The sequence below is a fragment of the Trachymyrmex septentrionalis genome, unplaced genomic scaffold, assembly GCF_001594115.1.
Source record: "Trachymyrmex septentrionalis isolate Tsep2-gDNA-1 unplaced genomic scaffold, Tsep1.0 scaffold197, whole genome shotgun sequence".
NCBI classification, from domain to species: domain Eukaryota; kingdom Metazoa; phylum Arthropoda; class Insecta; order Hymenoptera; family Formicidae; genus Trachymyrmex; species Trachymyrmex septentrionalis.
The window spans coordinates 177,167-193,891 of record NW_017305146.1 but is presented as its reverse complement, the minus strand read 5'-3'; the positions used below and the strand labels follow the sequence as shown (position 1 = coordinate 193,891).

General features: G+C 34.3%; 2 protein-coding genes across 3 annotated transcripts in view; both read left to right on the top strand.

Annotated features, from left to right (window-relative positions):
* The window catches only part of LOC108747293 (fibrillin-1-like), a 13,497-nt gene extending 11,204 nt beyond the window's left edge, over positions 1-2,293 (top strand). The window contains exons 10-13 of the mRNA XM_018484683.1: positions 331-983; positions 1,080-1,228; positions 1,792-1,947; positions 2,216-2,293. Of these exons, the coding sequence (XP_018340185.1) occupies positions 331-983; positions 1,080-1,228; positions 1,792-1,947; positions 2,216-2,274 (1,017 nt within the window). The 3' untranslated portion in view covers positions 2,275-2,293. The remainder of the gene's footprint in view (positions 1-330; positions 984-1,079; positions 1,229-1,791; positions 1,948-2,215) is intronic.
* A 1,116-nt stretch (positions 2,294-3,409) lies between these two features.
* LOC108747283 lies at positions 3,410-15,929 on the top strand. 2 transcript variants are annotated; one of them, XM_018484667.1, is made up of 7 exons: positions 3,410-4,040; positions 8,172-8,321; positions 9,218-9,379; positions 9,665-9,841; positions 11,255-11,395; positions 14,339-14,595; positions 15,430-15,929. In XM_018484667.1, exons 1-7 carry the CDS (start codon positions 3,767-3,769, stop codon positions 15,628-15,630), a joined length of 1,362 nt encoding a protein of 453 aa, XP_018340169.1. In that variant the 5' UTR covers positions 3,410-3,766; the 3' UTR covers positions 15,631-15,929. The 2 variants fall into 2 exon arrangements, with proteins under 2 accessions (XP_018340169.1, XP_018340168.1); XM_018484666.1 differs by having other exon boundaries at positions 11,255-11,512.
* The last annotated feature ends 796 nt before the right edge of the window (positions 15,930-16,725 follow it).

Below are 16,725 nucleotides of genomic sequence, written 5' to 3'. Positions count from 1 at the left end.
GAAAAAAATTTTTATTAGCTTCCTAAATTCCTTTTTAAAATAAATTTTGTTAGAAATTCAGTTAGAATTTTCGTTCGCTTTGTTATCGTGATTGAAATTGCCAGTGTATATTCGATTTTTTCATCGTTGAGTAGAGAATACTAACAATAATATGAGTAATATCCAATACGATGTGAAGATTGTACATACATTAAAATTATATTGTGTTTCATATCTATATCATACTATTGATTCAAAGCAGTTCTTAGATTTAGAAGAGCCTATTACAATATTTTTAAACAACCCGTTAATCACAACTAACTTGAAAAAAACTTATTTGATCTAAACTAGGCCATGTCTCGCTGTGTACCAACGTGCAACTTCCAATGTATCAATGGTGAGTGCACCGCACCAAACGTATGCACCTGCGAAAAGTATTTTTATCCGCTGTGGATCACCAATCATCGTCCTCTACCTGACGATTCGCATCTAGCACGCGTTTGTGCTTTTTTCCCCTCTTTATCTCCCTGTAACGAGTCCTCGTGCGGGATTAAGGGGACATGCCACGAGTCCGGCATTTGCATTTGCAATGAAGGTTACGTGAGAGACACGAATGGTGATTGCGTACCCTTCTGCGTCCCAACGTGCTCCAATGGCACATGTACGGCGCCAAATCGCTGCGAATGCCACGATGGCTTCACATCGCGAAACGAGAGCTTCTGCGAGCCGATTTGCGAAAGGGGTTGCAAGAACGGCGACTGTATAGGCCCAAATGAGTGCATTTGTCACGACGATTTCGTATCAAACTTGATCCATCACTTAGGACCGGAATGCATCCCTGAATGTACTCGCAACTGTAGCGAACACGGCTACTGCGACGTCGACCGCATTGACAATATTGACGTCACCTACAAATGCACATGTCACCGCGGATGGACGGGGCAGGACTGTGAACAACCGACCATGTGCATGATAATGCTTGACAATTACGAAGATCTCAACAGGTGAATACTATTTACTTGCCTATTTCCCATTTCTCGCAAAGAGAAATATTCAATACTTTTCTAGACGAGTTTTGTATTTTGCAAATACCATTGCAGTACCACGATTCGTAATGATAGTGCAATCGGTATACTATCCTTCGAGGACATGCCATATTGTGAATGCGACAAGTCTATTGACAACGAAACATTGTGCTTTAGGCAATATGAAGGCAATACGTCATTTATCAGCTGCTTGTTTAATAAAGGTATTTACAACTTAGAAAAACAATCACATTTTTAGTTGATAATGGCAAATATTATTTTGTTAATTATCTATGGAAAGTTTTAATGTACTTAAAAATTTTTTTATTTTTACGTAACCGTTTCAGTAGTGTGACAGAATTTTACTATAATGGTTCAAGAAAACATTATAGTAAATAACTTTTGCTCAATTATGTAAATTATATAATAAATATTAACGTCAATACAACAAAGAATGAAGTTGTATTGCTCAAAGTTTTCTAAATAATTAACTCTTCTAAGAAATTAGTAGACACATATTATTCGCAAAATATCAGAGTTTCGTTTTTCCATAAAAAAATCAATTAAACACTTCTATTGTAGTTTATTTTATAAAAACTTAAAAATATAGAACTAGCTTAGAAAAGTTTGAACAGAAGCTTATGTGTGCGCAGAAAAATATAAACTGATAAAAATAATATGAACCGTTAACAAATATGATTTTTTTATATAATATAATTCTATTATAAGAAAAACCTCGAAAAAAACATTTGAATCGTTAGTTTCATTTTTACCTTTCATTTAGCAGATTTACCTTGTTACACGACATCCCATTATGATGCCTCCGTTAACGGTGCCAAAATAGTTTGGTCTTTCGTGGTAGTCACTATATTAGTAGCCACAGGTTTAACAGCAGCAGCATATTTTATATATCGCAAACGCCAAAAGGAGAAATTCGCTTCAGGTATTTTCCAAAATTTATCATAATTTCACGTTTTAACAAGAAAATAATAAAACATGATTACGGCCTACTTTTAGCTATACGTATAAATCGACATAACAAATGTCACTTTATGTGAATAATAAACAATACACTTCCGCGATATCATAAATTTCGTTTTTAAGACGCTTTCCTAATTTATTACAAATGTTAAAACAAACTATAGTTGTTATTGTATTATATTTTATTAGAAAACGATATAACTATTTTAAAACTATGTTTGTTCCAACAGGTCCGTCGGTACACGTCTTTGTACGAGAATCTTTCAGCACCGAGATTTTGTTGCAATAAGATCTAACTTTGAATGAGATAGTTAAGAGATTGAACTGTAATAGTTATATAATAATGAATAAATAGTACAATTGTAATAGTAACTATAAATTAGATATTTTAGTGTTCATATTCTGATGTAACATATTTTAATGTTCGTTACATCTCATAAGACAAAGATAAGTAATACACTCATTTAGGTAATATAATCGGTGCTAGTGATAATATTTTCATATTAAATCTAATCAAGTAATTTACTTCTTTGAGCATATATATATCAAGATGTTTCGATGACAATAATAAAAATTTAAAAATATAAATTTGAAAAACTGTTTTTCAAAATAGAATTCATCTAACGCTGTTATAATTCATTGGGATAAACTCCATTGAAGTAAATTGCTAATATTGTCAAATTGGTCAATGTCATAATATTGTCTAATTGGTCAATGAATAGTTTCGTGTGAGCGGGCAATGTAATATCAAGACACGACATAATTGAAACTGTGTGTTTAACACTGTTCGACAATAATGAACATTCTCCAGACATTTTCGGCATGTACGGCCGCAATATATCGGTCATCTCCTTTAGACTGCAATTACTGACCCAGTTGTAGCCTTGCCATCAGACGTCCATCGATGATAAAGCGGCGAAACTTTATTCCGCAATAAGACTTAACTCCAACGAAAGGCTAGAGGCGTGCTGGTCTCTCGTAGCCTTTATCCCCTCTCCCCTCCCCCTCCCCCCCCCTGAATGCGAATCGATTACGGCGTGAATCGCTATAATTTAACACTCGGCAAACCGACACGCTCACTCGTGGCGCCGGATAAATTTATGAAGGAGTACACGTGAATTTCCAAAAGATACGGAGGGGCAGTCTTAGCGAGGAAAAGAAAGATAGAAACTAACGGCATCGGGGTTGACCCGATAAATTAATGGATGGGACATACATGCATCCGCCATCCCGGCACTCTCTCCAGAGAGAGAGGCCCACGGCGACTAACCCCGTGCTCTCGATCGACGTGATGTGGACCGACGCGACGGCGAAGCGAGGACGAAGCGGGGCGCCGCGACGCCCGTCGCGTCGGAGTAGCGGCCGCGCGCAGCTGCAGCCGCGTCGCTCTTGCCCCGCGAGGGCCGTTCAGTGAACGAGGCGGAGCGGTTTCGAGCGGTGCCTGAAACGATCGGTGTCTTCTCGCGGTGCTGATTGTGCAGTGTAGTTATCAAGTAGTTCCGCCGTCGAGCGGTACGCGAGCGTACGCTCGTGCGAGCGCAGCGGACTCGCAGTGATAATAATCTTTGTTACACCGTTAGGTAGGAAGATACGGACGTACGTAGACGAACGTACGACGACGAACGCGACGTAAGGCGCTTCTCCCTGGGGCATCGACGGCGCGAAGGTGCGCCGGGGAGGTCGGGAGGGCGGGAGGGAGGGAGGGGAGGGCAGGCGACGGGGAAGGATGTCGATGCGCCGTCGGTGGTCGGTTTCGGGGGTTGATTCGCGCCGCGGGGGCGATGAGCGGGCTTCCCTCCGCCCTGAGACTGACCTCCTGCTGCTACTGCTGCTGCTGCTGGCTCCTGCTGACCTGTCTCGTCGTCTTCCTGATACCTGCATCCTGCACCAGCGACACGCCGCAGCAAATAATAAGCCCAGCTCAAAAACAATCGGTAGGTGATGATGACGCGGCGGTGTACGAATCCAGCTACCTCGACGACGACGCCGAGGTCTACGAGGACGAGCAGACCGGCAATGGCGACCTCGACGATGACTGGTTTGGAAATTTTACGGGTAAGTTAGGTCTCATACACACACACACACACACACACACACACGCGCGCGCGCGCGATTCGCATATATTAACTGGATAATCACAGCAATCGATAGCAGGAGAATAACTGCTCGACGAAAATTTCCGATGATGTTGGTTGGGTTTAAATTAAAATTCGATAACGTCGAATTTTTTATGAATGCCTTGGTACACCATGGTAGAAATTCTTTCGAGTATATATCTCTATCGAAAAGTCGATCAGAATTTCGATCTAAACCGATGAATGATGTGGGAGTATTACAATTTGTAAGACAAAAAAAGACGCTGATATTGATTACGGAATCGAACGTTTTACAGATTACAGAAAAGAAGCCAAGATTTATAAAATAGCTTTAAGATAGCATTGTGATGCTAGTTCGTCACCTAGGTGATGTTCGGTGAGAATGAAATCATATTTAAACATCAAATATCGTTTAAACTTGTTAAAATTATTTTTTTAACGAATAAAAAAAATAATTTCTATGCATTGGTAAAAAATTAAGTAATATCAAGAAATGTAATAGATACAAATATAAAAATATATATGCGTATAAATATAGAAATTGAGGAAATATTACAAAATAATGCCAAGTTTCTAAAAAGATAATTATGCTAATCAAATTGTTGCGAAACACTTTACAAGTTAAGAAATTGTTTGAGAAAATAAGATAACAACTAGACAAAATTAAATAATGTCCGCTATGAGAAAGGAAATAGTAAAAATACGCTATGAGAGAAAAAATAAACGAGCAGAGTAATAGAGAAAATTATTATTATTATACTTGAGTTTATTCAATAATTAACGTTCACTTAACATAATTTACAATCAAAACATGCTTGTCCTAGACACAACAATGCTCTACATTCACGTAAGACAATAACGATCGACGAAGATGATGTATTTCAAGGCTCTCTCTGCTTGCACAATATATAAACACTTCCTCAGGAATATTCATCCATTAAAGCATATCTACCATCTCATTTTCTAAAGTAATTAAATTAATTCGTCAAATATATAAACGCAATTTTTATGATAAAATCATGAAACCCATTTAATTTGATTTAAAAATATTTAATTTTATTAAAAATATGATGTGCTACTTTCAGTAAACCGTATAAAATATTTTTTATAAAAATAATTTTTTAGATTGTTCGAAATTATGATAAAGAAAATTTTTTTAGTAAATTGTTAAGTCAACTGTAATAATTATTAAATTTTTCCATTCTACTTCTAAAAATCATACAATATATACTAATGTTTCAATCAATACTTTGTTCAAACCACATTTAAATTTTCGTTAAATGTCGTATCGTAAATATTCTTTTGCTTCAATAAAGATTTCAATTTTTTTGCACTCTTATCTCTTTTTTCGATTTTATATTAAAACACCTAACCTATTATTCTTACGTTCTAAAGGAGGCGAAAAGTGCCTCGAGCGATTTGTCTTAGCGCACGCGTCGATTTAACCAAAAAGGAAACACGTTCTTCTTGATTTTCGCGCCAAGAACGCCACCAGTATTGATTTTAATGGATGCTGCAAGCTCCGCGCGTTCCCTAAGCCCGCGTGTGTCGGTTGAACTGCACGTTGTGCCTACGTTTTCCTTAAAAGTAGAGCGCGGGGGAGGATAGTGCATTTCATGGCGTATATTTTTTACTCTTTCATTCATGATGCATTTTTTTTTATTAGAAAGATGCAACTGGATGGAATGGATTAACAGAAAGGGCAAAACTTAATTGCAATGGTTAGTTATAATACAAAAATTGATAAATGACAAAACGAGACAAGAGGATCAATTTTACTGCCTTTTCAAATTTACTTAAATCTCCGCCGGCAACATGGAATTTTTAAAGACACCATAGATATTTTGATTGTGAATTTTAGTAGATAAATTTAAATCTGTAAAACTGAACAAAATACAATTCGACTTCTATAATAATAGAAATTCATGTTAAACCTTTAACAAATATACCAAAATTTTTTTCAGATTTTTATATAATCCAGAATAATAAAAAAAAATCTCTATTTCTCGGTAAAGACTCACGGAACAGTTAAAATTTCATGTTGTTAGTAAAGAGTTAATTTCCAAATTATATAAAAGATGTAAGCTGCTCGAGAAATAAATTATTACACGCAAATAATAAATTAGCAATTAGTGCGGTATAAGTATATGCTCATTAAAACATCTTTTCACTTAATTTAACATGCTTTTTGGAACTTTCTACGGTTCTTGTCTAATTAATGTAATCCAAGATAATTTTAATGGCTTGAAACGCATAATTTCTTAATTATACTTAGTATATATAACTGCACATGCTAATCCATCAGACGTTATTAAAACTTTTCGTTAAACTCTTCGTAAATCACGCGAATCTAAATTTTCGTTTGATGAGAGAGCTTGATAAAGCACACGCGACGTAACAGTAACGCGTACGCGTGCAACGAACTTTAATCAGTATAAATTTAAATGCAACCTGCTAAAGAAATCCAGTCAAGGCTATGCATTTTCAATCGCAAAACTGAAGAAGTACACGATCATCGCAAAACGGCACATAAACCGTATTGCACAGGCGCTATTATCCGCAAGACAATGAGGTCTGTAATATTGAAATCTCTGCATTTGCATACGCGTCCATAGCGTCGCTAAATGACATGAAGCACATTTATCACGCACGACTGTCGTCGTCATTAAATAAGCAATTTATGTGTTGATCCGAATAACATAGCCCGCGCAAAAGAACGTCGTAAGCCTTTACAAGTAAAGATATCTATATATATTTAACATTGCAAACAAATACGCATACATATATATATTATTATTATTATTATTATTATTATTATTATCAGAACATAAAATAAAGTATCAACAAAATGCTGAAGCTCAAGAAAAAACTTTGCAGTATTCGTAACATATTTATTTGTGATAAAAGAATTTTAATCTTCTTATATATAATATTTGTTAATAAATAATTTACAATTAAAATAAAAATAGATTTATGAATAAATTTTTAAGAATAAATCAAATATTATATAAGTAAATTATCTATATGATAATCTCCGTAGTATTAGTACGTTAATAATACACTTATAAGGAGATAAGATATAATTAGCAAACAATTGGAATAAACTTACCAATTACGAAGTTAACTGCAAACGTTTTGACTCTAGATTTAAATCCTCTTTAGTGTGGTTAAGTGCAAATTACAATATAGTAATCCAGGCTCGAAACCTTTGCAGTTAACTTCATTGTACATTACAATTGTTTGCGAATTATATCTTATTCTTATAAATATATTATTAACGACTAACAACCGAGAAGATTTATAAGCAACTTACGTATTTGATATAATAAATTATAACAATTATAAGTTATGAGAAAATTTGTCTTATTTAAATATATATGAAGAATATATCAGTTAACGTTTTAGGGAATATTCGATTTTATGAAAAAATTTACCCATATTACAGTTTAAAAGCGTGTCAAAGGGAGTTAACAATTGCAGCCTAGCCTGCTACAGCGAAATCAACAAAGAATACTGTTTCAATAGTCCAGCAGTGAACTCAACAATAATAAATAAATTGGCGCGCTGCCAATTAGATATATCTAAAATCTACAGTTGAATTAATAAATCACACAACTTAGAATCATTTGCGTTGTGTGTTTCGAAATTGACATTCTAATCATATTATTGCAACCAAATTATTGAAATGCTATATAACAGAAAAATACACAAATTGTATTAATCTTTCCGTTTTGTCTAATTAAAGTCGATGTCAGCAGGGAAATATTAAAATGTTTCTAGATTAATGAAAGCAATTAAATTTGTTATGAACACATTTAAACGTAAATTATTTTCGTACGAAAGGTAAATTATTTTCCTAAAAAAATTTGTCGCAACGCTCTAAAAATTTATAAAACAGTATTGTAAAAAAAAACAAACCGTAATAATTTTAAAGTGTATATTTAATCAAGAAAAACTTATAACGCAAATTGTAAATTCTCAGTTTTATAATTATTTATTTTATTAGGTATCAAGAGTTCTTTATGTATCGAAAAACCATTTAATATATTGTATAAAATGAAAAATTAATTATTCATGTGACTCTTTGCAGAAAAAGGACGGTACTTGGGCTCGCCTTGCGATGTCGTATCCTCGTGCAATTCCGAGCTACAGCACGTGTTCTGTGATTCAATCACTGGCCTCTGCGAGTGCGAAAAGTTCTACCCTGTTCGTCTCGGGCCTACCAAGGGATGTGCCAAACGTATGTAAAAGTTAGCAACTAGTTACCCTCACGCCTAACAAGTAGGTCGTTCCGATATCATAACTTCCATGGTAACGGTCGGTGAAAATAAATGTTCGCGCGCTCCTGATGGCCTGAATGAAGTCCGGCGGCATGAAAAGACTTTTGTGCACTCGTTTATTTTACACAACGCAAAGCGCGAGAATCGTAAATGAATTTTTAAAACTATGATAAGTGAGTTAAATGTTTATCTGATATTATTAGAGTCCGACCGAAACTTTTACCGACACTGAACCGAAACACTCGAGTACATGTCAATTTCAACTAAAATCAAAACCAAAATTAAAAAATAGGAATTCTATAAAAGCTATATGTATAGGCATGCCTATATATTACAATATATACTTTTTCTTCATCAATATCATAATTTACTAAAACAATAATTAAATTTCGGCCGAAATCGAAAACCGAAATTTCGGTTGTGTGTCAATTTTGGCCAAAGAATATAAGTATTTCTTCTTTATAAACATCATAATTTAATTATTGAAACAATAATTACACATATTAAAATTATATTTATAAAGAAGAGCTATATGATTTCAGTGTCAAACTGACACGTAATGAATATTCGTTTTTAGCTTCGGTAAAAGTTTCGGTGTAGATATTATATCAAAAACGTCAGAGATTTAAAAATTGATAAATTAATAGACATGGAAAACATTTCAAGCTACAATATAAAGACATAACAATATATAAAAAAAACATAGCTCTGAATTAAACAGCATTTTGTTAGCAATTTGAGAAAAGATTCGAAGCCATATCATACATTTAAATAGATGAAACTTTGATTAAATTTCTATTGAATAAAAGATACGTTCCTCAATAAGTAAGTTCGAGTTATCGATTCTTACTTTTAGCCAAAAAGCTCGGAGAGCAGTGCTTCTATCGTGCGACGTGCACTTTTGCGGATCAACATTCAACATGCACGCAAGTTCAACACAATGCAGTATGCGATTGTGAGGAGGGATATCACAGGGTTGCTCTGTCTAGGCCTAACAAGAAGGTTTTCTGCGCGGAGGGTATACTATTTATCTTTGACATTTCTCTTGATCACACCTATTCTACGTTTTGTAATCCGATCGCGAGATTTTTGTAATTAAAAATTCCGTCGGCTTAATATTGATTTTTATTACCTACTTTAGTTTATAAATAAATTTAACATTTATTAATCTAACATTTAATATATTCGGCCAATTATTGCAAATATTGAAATTAATTTCGCGATTGGAGCGAAGTAATATACTTTGATCTCTCTTTCGATCGTGTCATGTCCATTTTTAATTCGTCTTGATCTGACTCGATAGATCTGGTGCTGATAACTACGGACATTCCTACCCTACTCTGCATAGCATCGGGGATAGCCATCTTTACGGGGATGATATGCTTCGTACTCAAATTATTCAGCAGGCCGAGGTATTCAAGGCCGCGGCGTTACGCCAATGCCAATCATGCGCCACCCATGCTGTTTTCCAGTGATACGGGTAAATAATGACCAATTATTTCCGACATTCTATGAAATCTAGTAGATCAGAAAATTTATAGTTATTTTAATCACGAAAAATACGTTAGCTCTGGACTAAAAAGAATCGCAAATAGTAATCCATTTCTGCGAATTTCTAGTAATGTGGATAAATAATACAACCATTTAATTCCAATATTCTACGAAAGGCAAGATCTGGTAGATCAGAGAATTTAAAATTATTGCAATTTCAAAAAAAAAATGTTAGCTATCTAGAAGACATTAATCATAGGTATAAGTAATCCATTGCTAGAATTTCCTTACTAATCGAATTATTTGTTAGAACATATGCATTATAATATCTCACTTTTTCAAAATAAAAGAATTTAAAATTTGAAGTATTTGTGTTATAATTAATAATATGATAGTACTCTTATACAATAAAGAATAGATTATTTTCGCAAACGTATTATCACTATCATAACTTTACGTAACATATTTCAATCTTCTCTTTCAAGTTAAAAACATTTGTTCTAGCTAAAAAAAAACTGAGATTAATTTATAAACAAAATTAGAATACAGAATGTTCCTTAAATTCAGAGAATTTACAATACTTTTATATTTAAAAATAACATTATAATTATGATTACACATTTCGGATAAAATACAAGCAAATTACTTATATCTCATGATTCTCCTAAAACTGCATCATTTAATGCGTCCTTATATGTATAATTCGGCAATAATAATTCTCCTTCTTGAAGAACCTACTTTCGCTTCTGCGAAATCAATAGAAGATATCTCTATATCGATACGGTGCATAGTATATTCTAAAGAGAAGTATCTATTCTCGTCTTCGTTACTTACGACGTCATACAGCAAACTATACTTTAAAACCAGATGCAGCAAAAGCGAGAGGTTTTAAGCGTACTTTATAAAATAAAAAAGCCTACACCTTTTCGAGCAGGAAAAAAAAACTAAATATATCCTCCCACTTAAAAATAATACAGTAAAAAAAGCAATTTTTTCATATTCATAAACGAGTTTTTTTCAATAACAATAATTTCTAAATATCTCGTACAACAAATATCGATTACGCGATTACCTCTCATTTTTTTAAACAAAAATAATTTCTGCAATTTTATTCTGGTTACGTAACGTATCTCTGATATCGGAAAATATAGAATCACGCCAGGCAATGTATCGTACAGTATCGGTGTATGTAACGTATATCTGACGTAGTAAACAGACATGGATCAGAAATATCTCGTTTAAAAAGTCGGACGATTGACTTGCCGGGATATCTCATCCAAAAGGTCAAACGAAACGTCCATCACGTTTGCAAATGTGAAAAAAAGCCATGAAGCGCCGTCCATTACACGAACAGCGCGTGTCTCTATATGCGGAAATAACTGCCTGAAAATAAATTTCACAGGCATACCGCTGACGTTGCATGGACGTCCGTCGTCGCGATCGAGTCAGCGAAGCAGCAGCGCCGGACCCCTCAGCTGCGCGTTCACCAGGAGGCCCAGCAGCGGGGGCAGCCGCGGACCTCTGGTACCGGCGTCCAGAGCAGGTGCGGCACGAGCCGCCGCTATCTTGCTTATATCGTGTCACCTGCAGGCGACCAAGGACGGCAACAAGCATCGACGTACCCTTAGTGACGTAGCCGAGGGATCGACCGACGGCCCCGGTAGACGATCTCGTCTCTCTCTCTCTCTCTCTCTCTCTCTCTCTCTCTCTCTCTCTCTCTCTTTCTTTCTTTCTTTTTTCGCCTCTCTATTGCTCTTTGGGTATCTCACATTCTGTCGTATACGTATGAATACGCGTCCCATAACTCTCTTGGACGTTCGCGCCTTACTTAATGATCTACGTTATTGGGTAACCGAAATTCGGTTTACATATATATGTACACGGTTCGTGTGAACGACATGACACAATAAATAACACGCCTGCTTTCATCGGGCAATATATATTGTTATCAGTATCATTATCGCTGTGTTCATTCATACAAGTGTTCTGGCAGTGACAGATTCATATGTTCTTATCATCACTGTATAACTGTGTTTTCTAATTCTCTCTCTCTCTCTCTCCCCTCCCCTTCTCCTCTATTTATCTTCTATACTTCCTCTATGTTCATCAGCTCGCTTCTTGTGCTGACAACGATGGTGTAATTGCGAAAGGAAGGTTATTTATGATGACAATTAATGATGACGGTAGCAACGATGCTTCATGCCAAATCATACCATTGTCGCTGTTGCTGTTACATAGTCATGGTAACTAGCTGTTGTCGATGGTTGTTTTATTGTTAGTCCATGTTTCATTCGAAATCCCGGCTCTTGATAATCTCGTTTATATATCAATAACAAGTCTTACTCGCTGGTCAAATTTAATGATCGTTCCACAATAATATTATTTGAATATAAAAGAAAACATTCACAGTTTTGGATAGAATTAGTAGTTAATTGTCCTTATTAACTGCGTCAGTTGTCCTTACATCACTGTAACACAATTGCTATTTATTGTTCATGTATTTCTTTGGTTGCTAGTTGTACATACATGATGATGTTAGGACAACTAAACGTAGTGTGTTAACAAGAATCGTATTAATATATACAATATATATTAGTACGTATATATATTAGTTCGTATGGCGTTTCCATTAAAACTCAGAAATTAAAGTATGCTTCCTTGGCTGCCAACGTCGTAAATAAAATAATTAATAAAAAGTAAGTTTTCATATACAATTATAAAATATGATATAAATAATATCTCAAAAAAATCATATAAGCAATAGGTCTATATTTATAGAAAAAGAAATATGAAATTGCGTATAAAATGTATCACAAGTGTGTTACGAGATAGCAAGATAGCAGCGGCCGATTTCGTTGCTCGTTTACAAGTGATTCGTTTCTGGTAAGACGTAGAGGGACACGAAATCTTTACGCACAAGCTAGCTCGCTGCACACGCACATTTACACACAAATATATGATCGCGTCAACAATAATTTAGGGACCAGTTTCACGGTAGATGTTATAGCCTTATGAAGCGGAAAGAAAAGTTTTATAAAATTAACGATAGTAAAAGAGCAAATGTTCAATCAGTCAATAAATATTTTTAATTTTCTCACCGGAAAACTGAATCCCTATACGCCAAAATAATATTTACAATATTTTTTATAATAGCTCGCTTTGCTAACATAAGTATTTCTTACAAATTTGCTTTTCAAGTATATGTATATGTATATATCATCGTAAAACGCTCGGTAAAGACTTTGCAATCATTTCATACATGTCATATTATACTTACAGCGTTTCAGTACCGCTATCAATCAAACTTGCGTATTTTTTTAATTTCAGTAAAATATAATAGCACATACACACATAACATATAAAGTTTTTTTTAGAATATTTCTTTTTATTATTTCGTAAGTTACTCCAATTTTCATTTGTTATTTTTCAATCAAGCATGTTTAAGTCTGTATTATAAATAGGGAATAGAAGGAATTTGTTACTTGTAACAAAGTTACAACTTACTTTTTTGGTAACTTTACTGATAACTGCGTTACTTTTTTTTAGTAACTGTAACGGTAACGTAGTTACATTTTACGATAATGAATTTTACAGTTACTTTTATCGTTCCTTTGCATACGATTAGATACAGTTTGATTGGACACAAGTCACTCATAGCGCTTGAGACTAAAAAGCTCTTAAGTACCCGTTTGCTGTTATTGATGGTCGTCGATTTTAAAAAAAGTAATGGAAAAGTGACGAAAAGTTACTTTCTCAAGTAACGGTAACGAGTTACTTTTAAAAATCGTTACTTATAATAGTAATGGTAACTTGTTACTTTTTCTACTCGGAAACGAATAACTGTAACTTTTAAAAAATAACTTTCCATTCCCTGATTATAAATACGGTTTAACTTCCTTGCATTTAATTTCAACATGCACGAGTTACCATTTACAGAATATATTACATTATGCGCACAGAATTATATATTACATATAAAATTACGTTGTAAAATATGCAATTACAGCACACTTTGTAGACTAGCCTTTTTTAAATAAGATAATTAGCACGTACCTAAGTTCAAAAAAATACCAGCAATAGACATGTATTTTTAATAATTAATTTACTTTTATTATTGTATCTTTACTGTTATTGTTTACTTTCTTAATAATACGCTGTTATTTTTACTCCTGTTCTCGTATGCTCATTCACGTTCCGTTTATTCAATTTGTAGCACAACGTTTCTTCGCAAGTTTCCATTCTCACCGCTTCATCGAATATTTATTATCGCGTTAAATATACCGCAAGAATACATATTACAGTTTCGCACTTATTGTTAGAAATTACAGTCTTAGATAGCTCAGATTAGAGATTATCTAGTATACGTAATATATAGATTCTTTTACTTCCTTTTTCAACATTATATTGTTCTTCTCATAGTATAGAAAGTAGAACTATTAGAGGATACGCTGATATCCCTACGACGTGGTTCTTCTTTTTCGCGTAGGTTCCCGCCGTCCTAGCTTAGCGTCGGTTCATAGTTCGACGTCCTCATCCCGTAGCTACAGCGCACGTCGACTCGAGAAGGAGAGGAACGACAAGGAGCAACGCCAGGCGCTTCAGGAACTCCGGCTGGCTAAGCAACGAGAGCAAACACAGCAACAGCAGCAACAGGTGGTACCGACGCCTAGTCCTAGGACTCCCCATTCCACAGACGAATTGTTGCCTTCAGTCGAAGAGGGGAAGGAAGTTTTCTACAACGAGGTAAGTCATTTCCGATCGATATCTCTTGAGATTCAATATCTGTTGTCCATCATCATCAATGGTAATTTAACGTTGAGAAGTAGCTCGGGAGGCTTCATTATTGCGAAACTCAGATTTAAAACTTGAATGCCAATATATCCGATAACCATTGCGGTACTATTTTCTGCTATTAAATTTAAAATGTATTATAGCCATTATTTTTTAGTTATTGCTCATATTGTACGGTTCTAATAAATTGTTTATTATTATCAAAATATATTATTACAATCTCTTATAGAAATGTGATACTGGCTAGTGGTTAATTTAGTATAGAAAGAAGACTTGTTTGGAGCATTAAAAGCTTTAAACAACAATGTTTTTAATACTTAAAATAAATAATTAATTATTGTCTTTCAGTATTATAATACATTGGCTAGTGCTAGAATTCTGTAAAGGATTTATCATTACGTACAAAATATCCTTGAAAAGTATGTTGCATTAAACGTATAAGCCGATTCTACAATGTGCTCTTTATTTCCTGTTTCTTGCTTTTTGTCTCTTACGCTTCTTGCCTCTTTACAACTATTCTATCGACAATTGTATTTCTTGCTATGTGTTTCCTGTTTCTTCTGAAGTTCATTAACTTTTAGAGTCTCAGACGACATGAAATAAAAAACCGGATAAGAAGCAAAAAAAAAAACAAGATGTAAAAAATAGCAAAAAGCAAGAAACAGGAAACAAAAAGCACATTGTAGAATAACCAATATAGATACTTAATAATTAATGTAAACTAGAAAATTAAATTATGATTACCGTATACATCGAGTTTTAGACAAGGATTGATTACATTTGCAGCAGGTACCGACGACATCAGACGTATCAGACACCATCCCAACGACGACTATGACGATGATGACGACGACATTAACAACGGCGATAACCACTTCCAATGTAAACACAACCCGAACGGGCGAGATCGCGCCTATGACAACGCCAGCGACCATTTTCGGGACAAGCGTTGCACCACGGGCTTCCGATGACATTTTTCAAGTGTAGTCTTTCTCAAGTATAACGATGTTGCATGACGAAGTCGATGGACTCTCAATTTATTAACGATCTTTTTATTGTATTTGCAAGAATCAACCGTCAACGGCATCAAGATGGAAACGCATACGTAAAAGACGTAGAAACACACTTGCGATAAAATACAAAACTCTGTATCAATAGAGATAAATGCATAAATACTGCGAATAAGTTAAATCCGTATTTCCAGGTTAAAAAGTCAGCTTATGACAAACGACATTGAAAAAGTCATTTAAGTGAAAAATATCTTTCTTACAACAATTATACAAAGAATCGCGATTTGTAATTTTATAACTCATTTTCTCTCTCTCTCTCTCTCTCTCTCTCTCTCTCTCTCTATCTCTATCTCTATCTCTATTAATTTTTTTATTTATTTCGAAAAATTTAAGCGCGAATTAAAAATTGTACATTTATTTCTTTAATTTAAAATATTACAATTTTAAAGCTCACCCATATAAATTTTCAAAGGATGTTCTAGAGACGTCCACTGAATGTGGACGATATCCTAAAGACATTCCCAAAACGTTCTTCGGATAAAGTATACTATATACTATATAGACGAGTTCAGAATAATACGTTAATATATATTATGTATTTGATCCAATTTAATCTAATTTAATGCATAATTACGGAATTTTTAATTTATCTTTTTTTCCTTTTATATAGTTTGGAACATAGATATTGAAAATTGATGCTGACTTTATAATAGGAACGAAGTATTAATGCAGATACAAGACACTTTCTGGATGAATGTATGTATATACTTGGGCACAAGTGTACTTAATGAATTAGAAGGTGGCGACATATTTTTATTTGGTATTTAAACTGATAAGAATTTATGAGAATGATTGGAAAAAAGCAGGGTTTAACGACATAATAAGAGCAATGATAGAATAACGGAAATTTTGGACAATAGGTACAAGCAAAAATATTGGAAGAGCTTAACATCTATGTGTGAATTGGAGAGAAAAAATTTACGCTTAATGTGTAAGGATTCAAAGTTGATGACAAGATATTCCAAAATAAATGAGAAAAGAGCGTTTCAATGCTTTGAAGTAATTGAACTGA

Excerpts from the sequence above, each read along its gene's own strand:
- LOC108747283 (XM_018484666.1), top strand. The coding sequence starts at position 3,767 with ATGAGCGGGCTTCCCTCCGCCCTGAGACTGACCTCCTGCTGCTACTGC. Across the intron at positions 4,041-8,171 it reads CTGGTTTGGAAATTTTACGG|AAAAAGGACGGTACTTGGGC; the intron begins GTAAGTTAGGTC and ends GACTCTTTGCAG. Across the intron at positions 14,596-15,429 it reads AGGAAGTTTTCTACAACGAG|CAGGTACCGACGACATCAGA; the intron begins GTAAGTCATTTC and ends TTACATTTGCAG.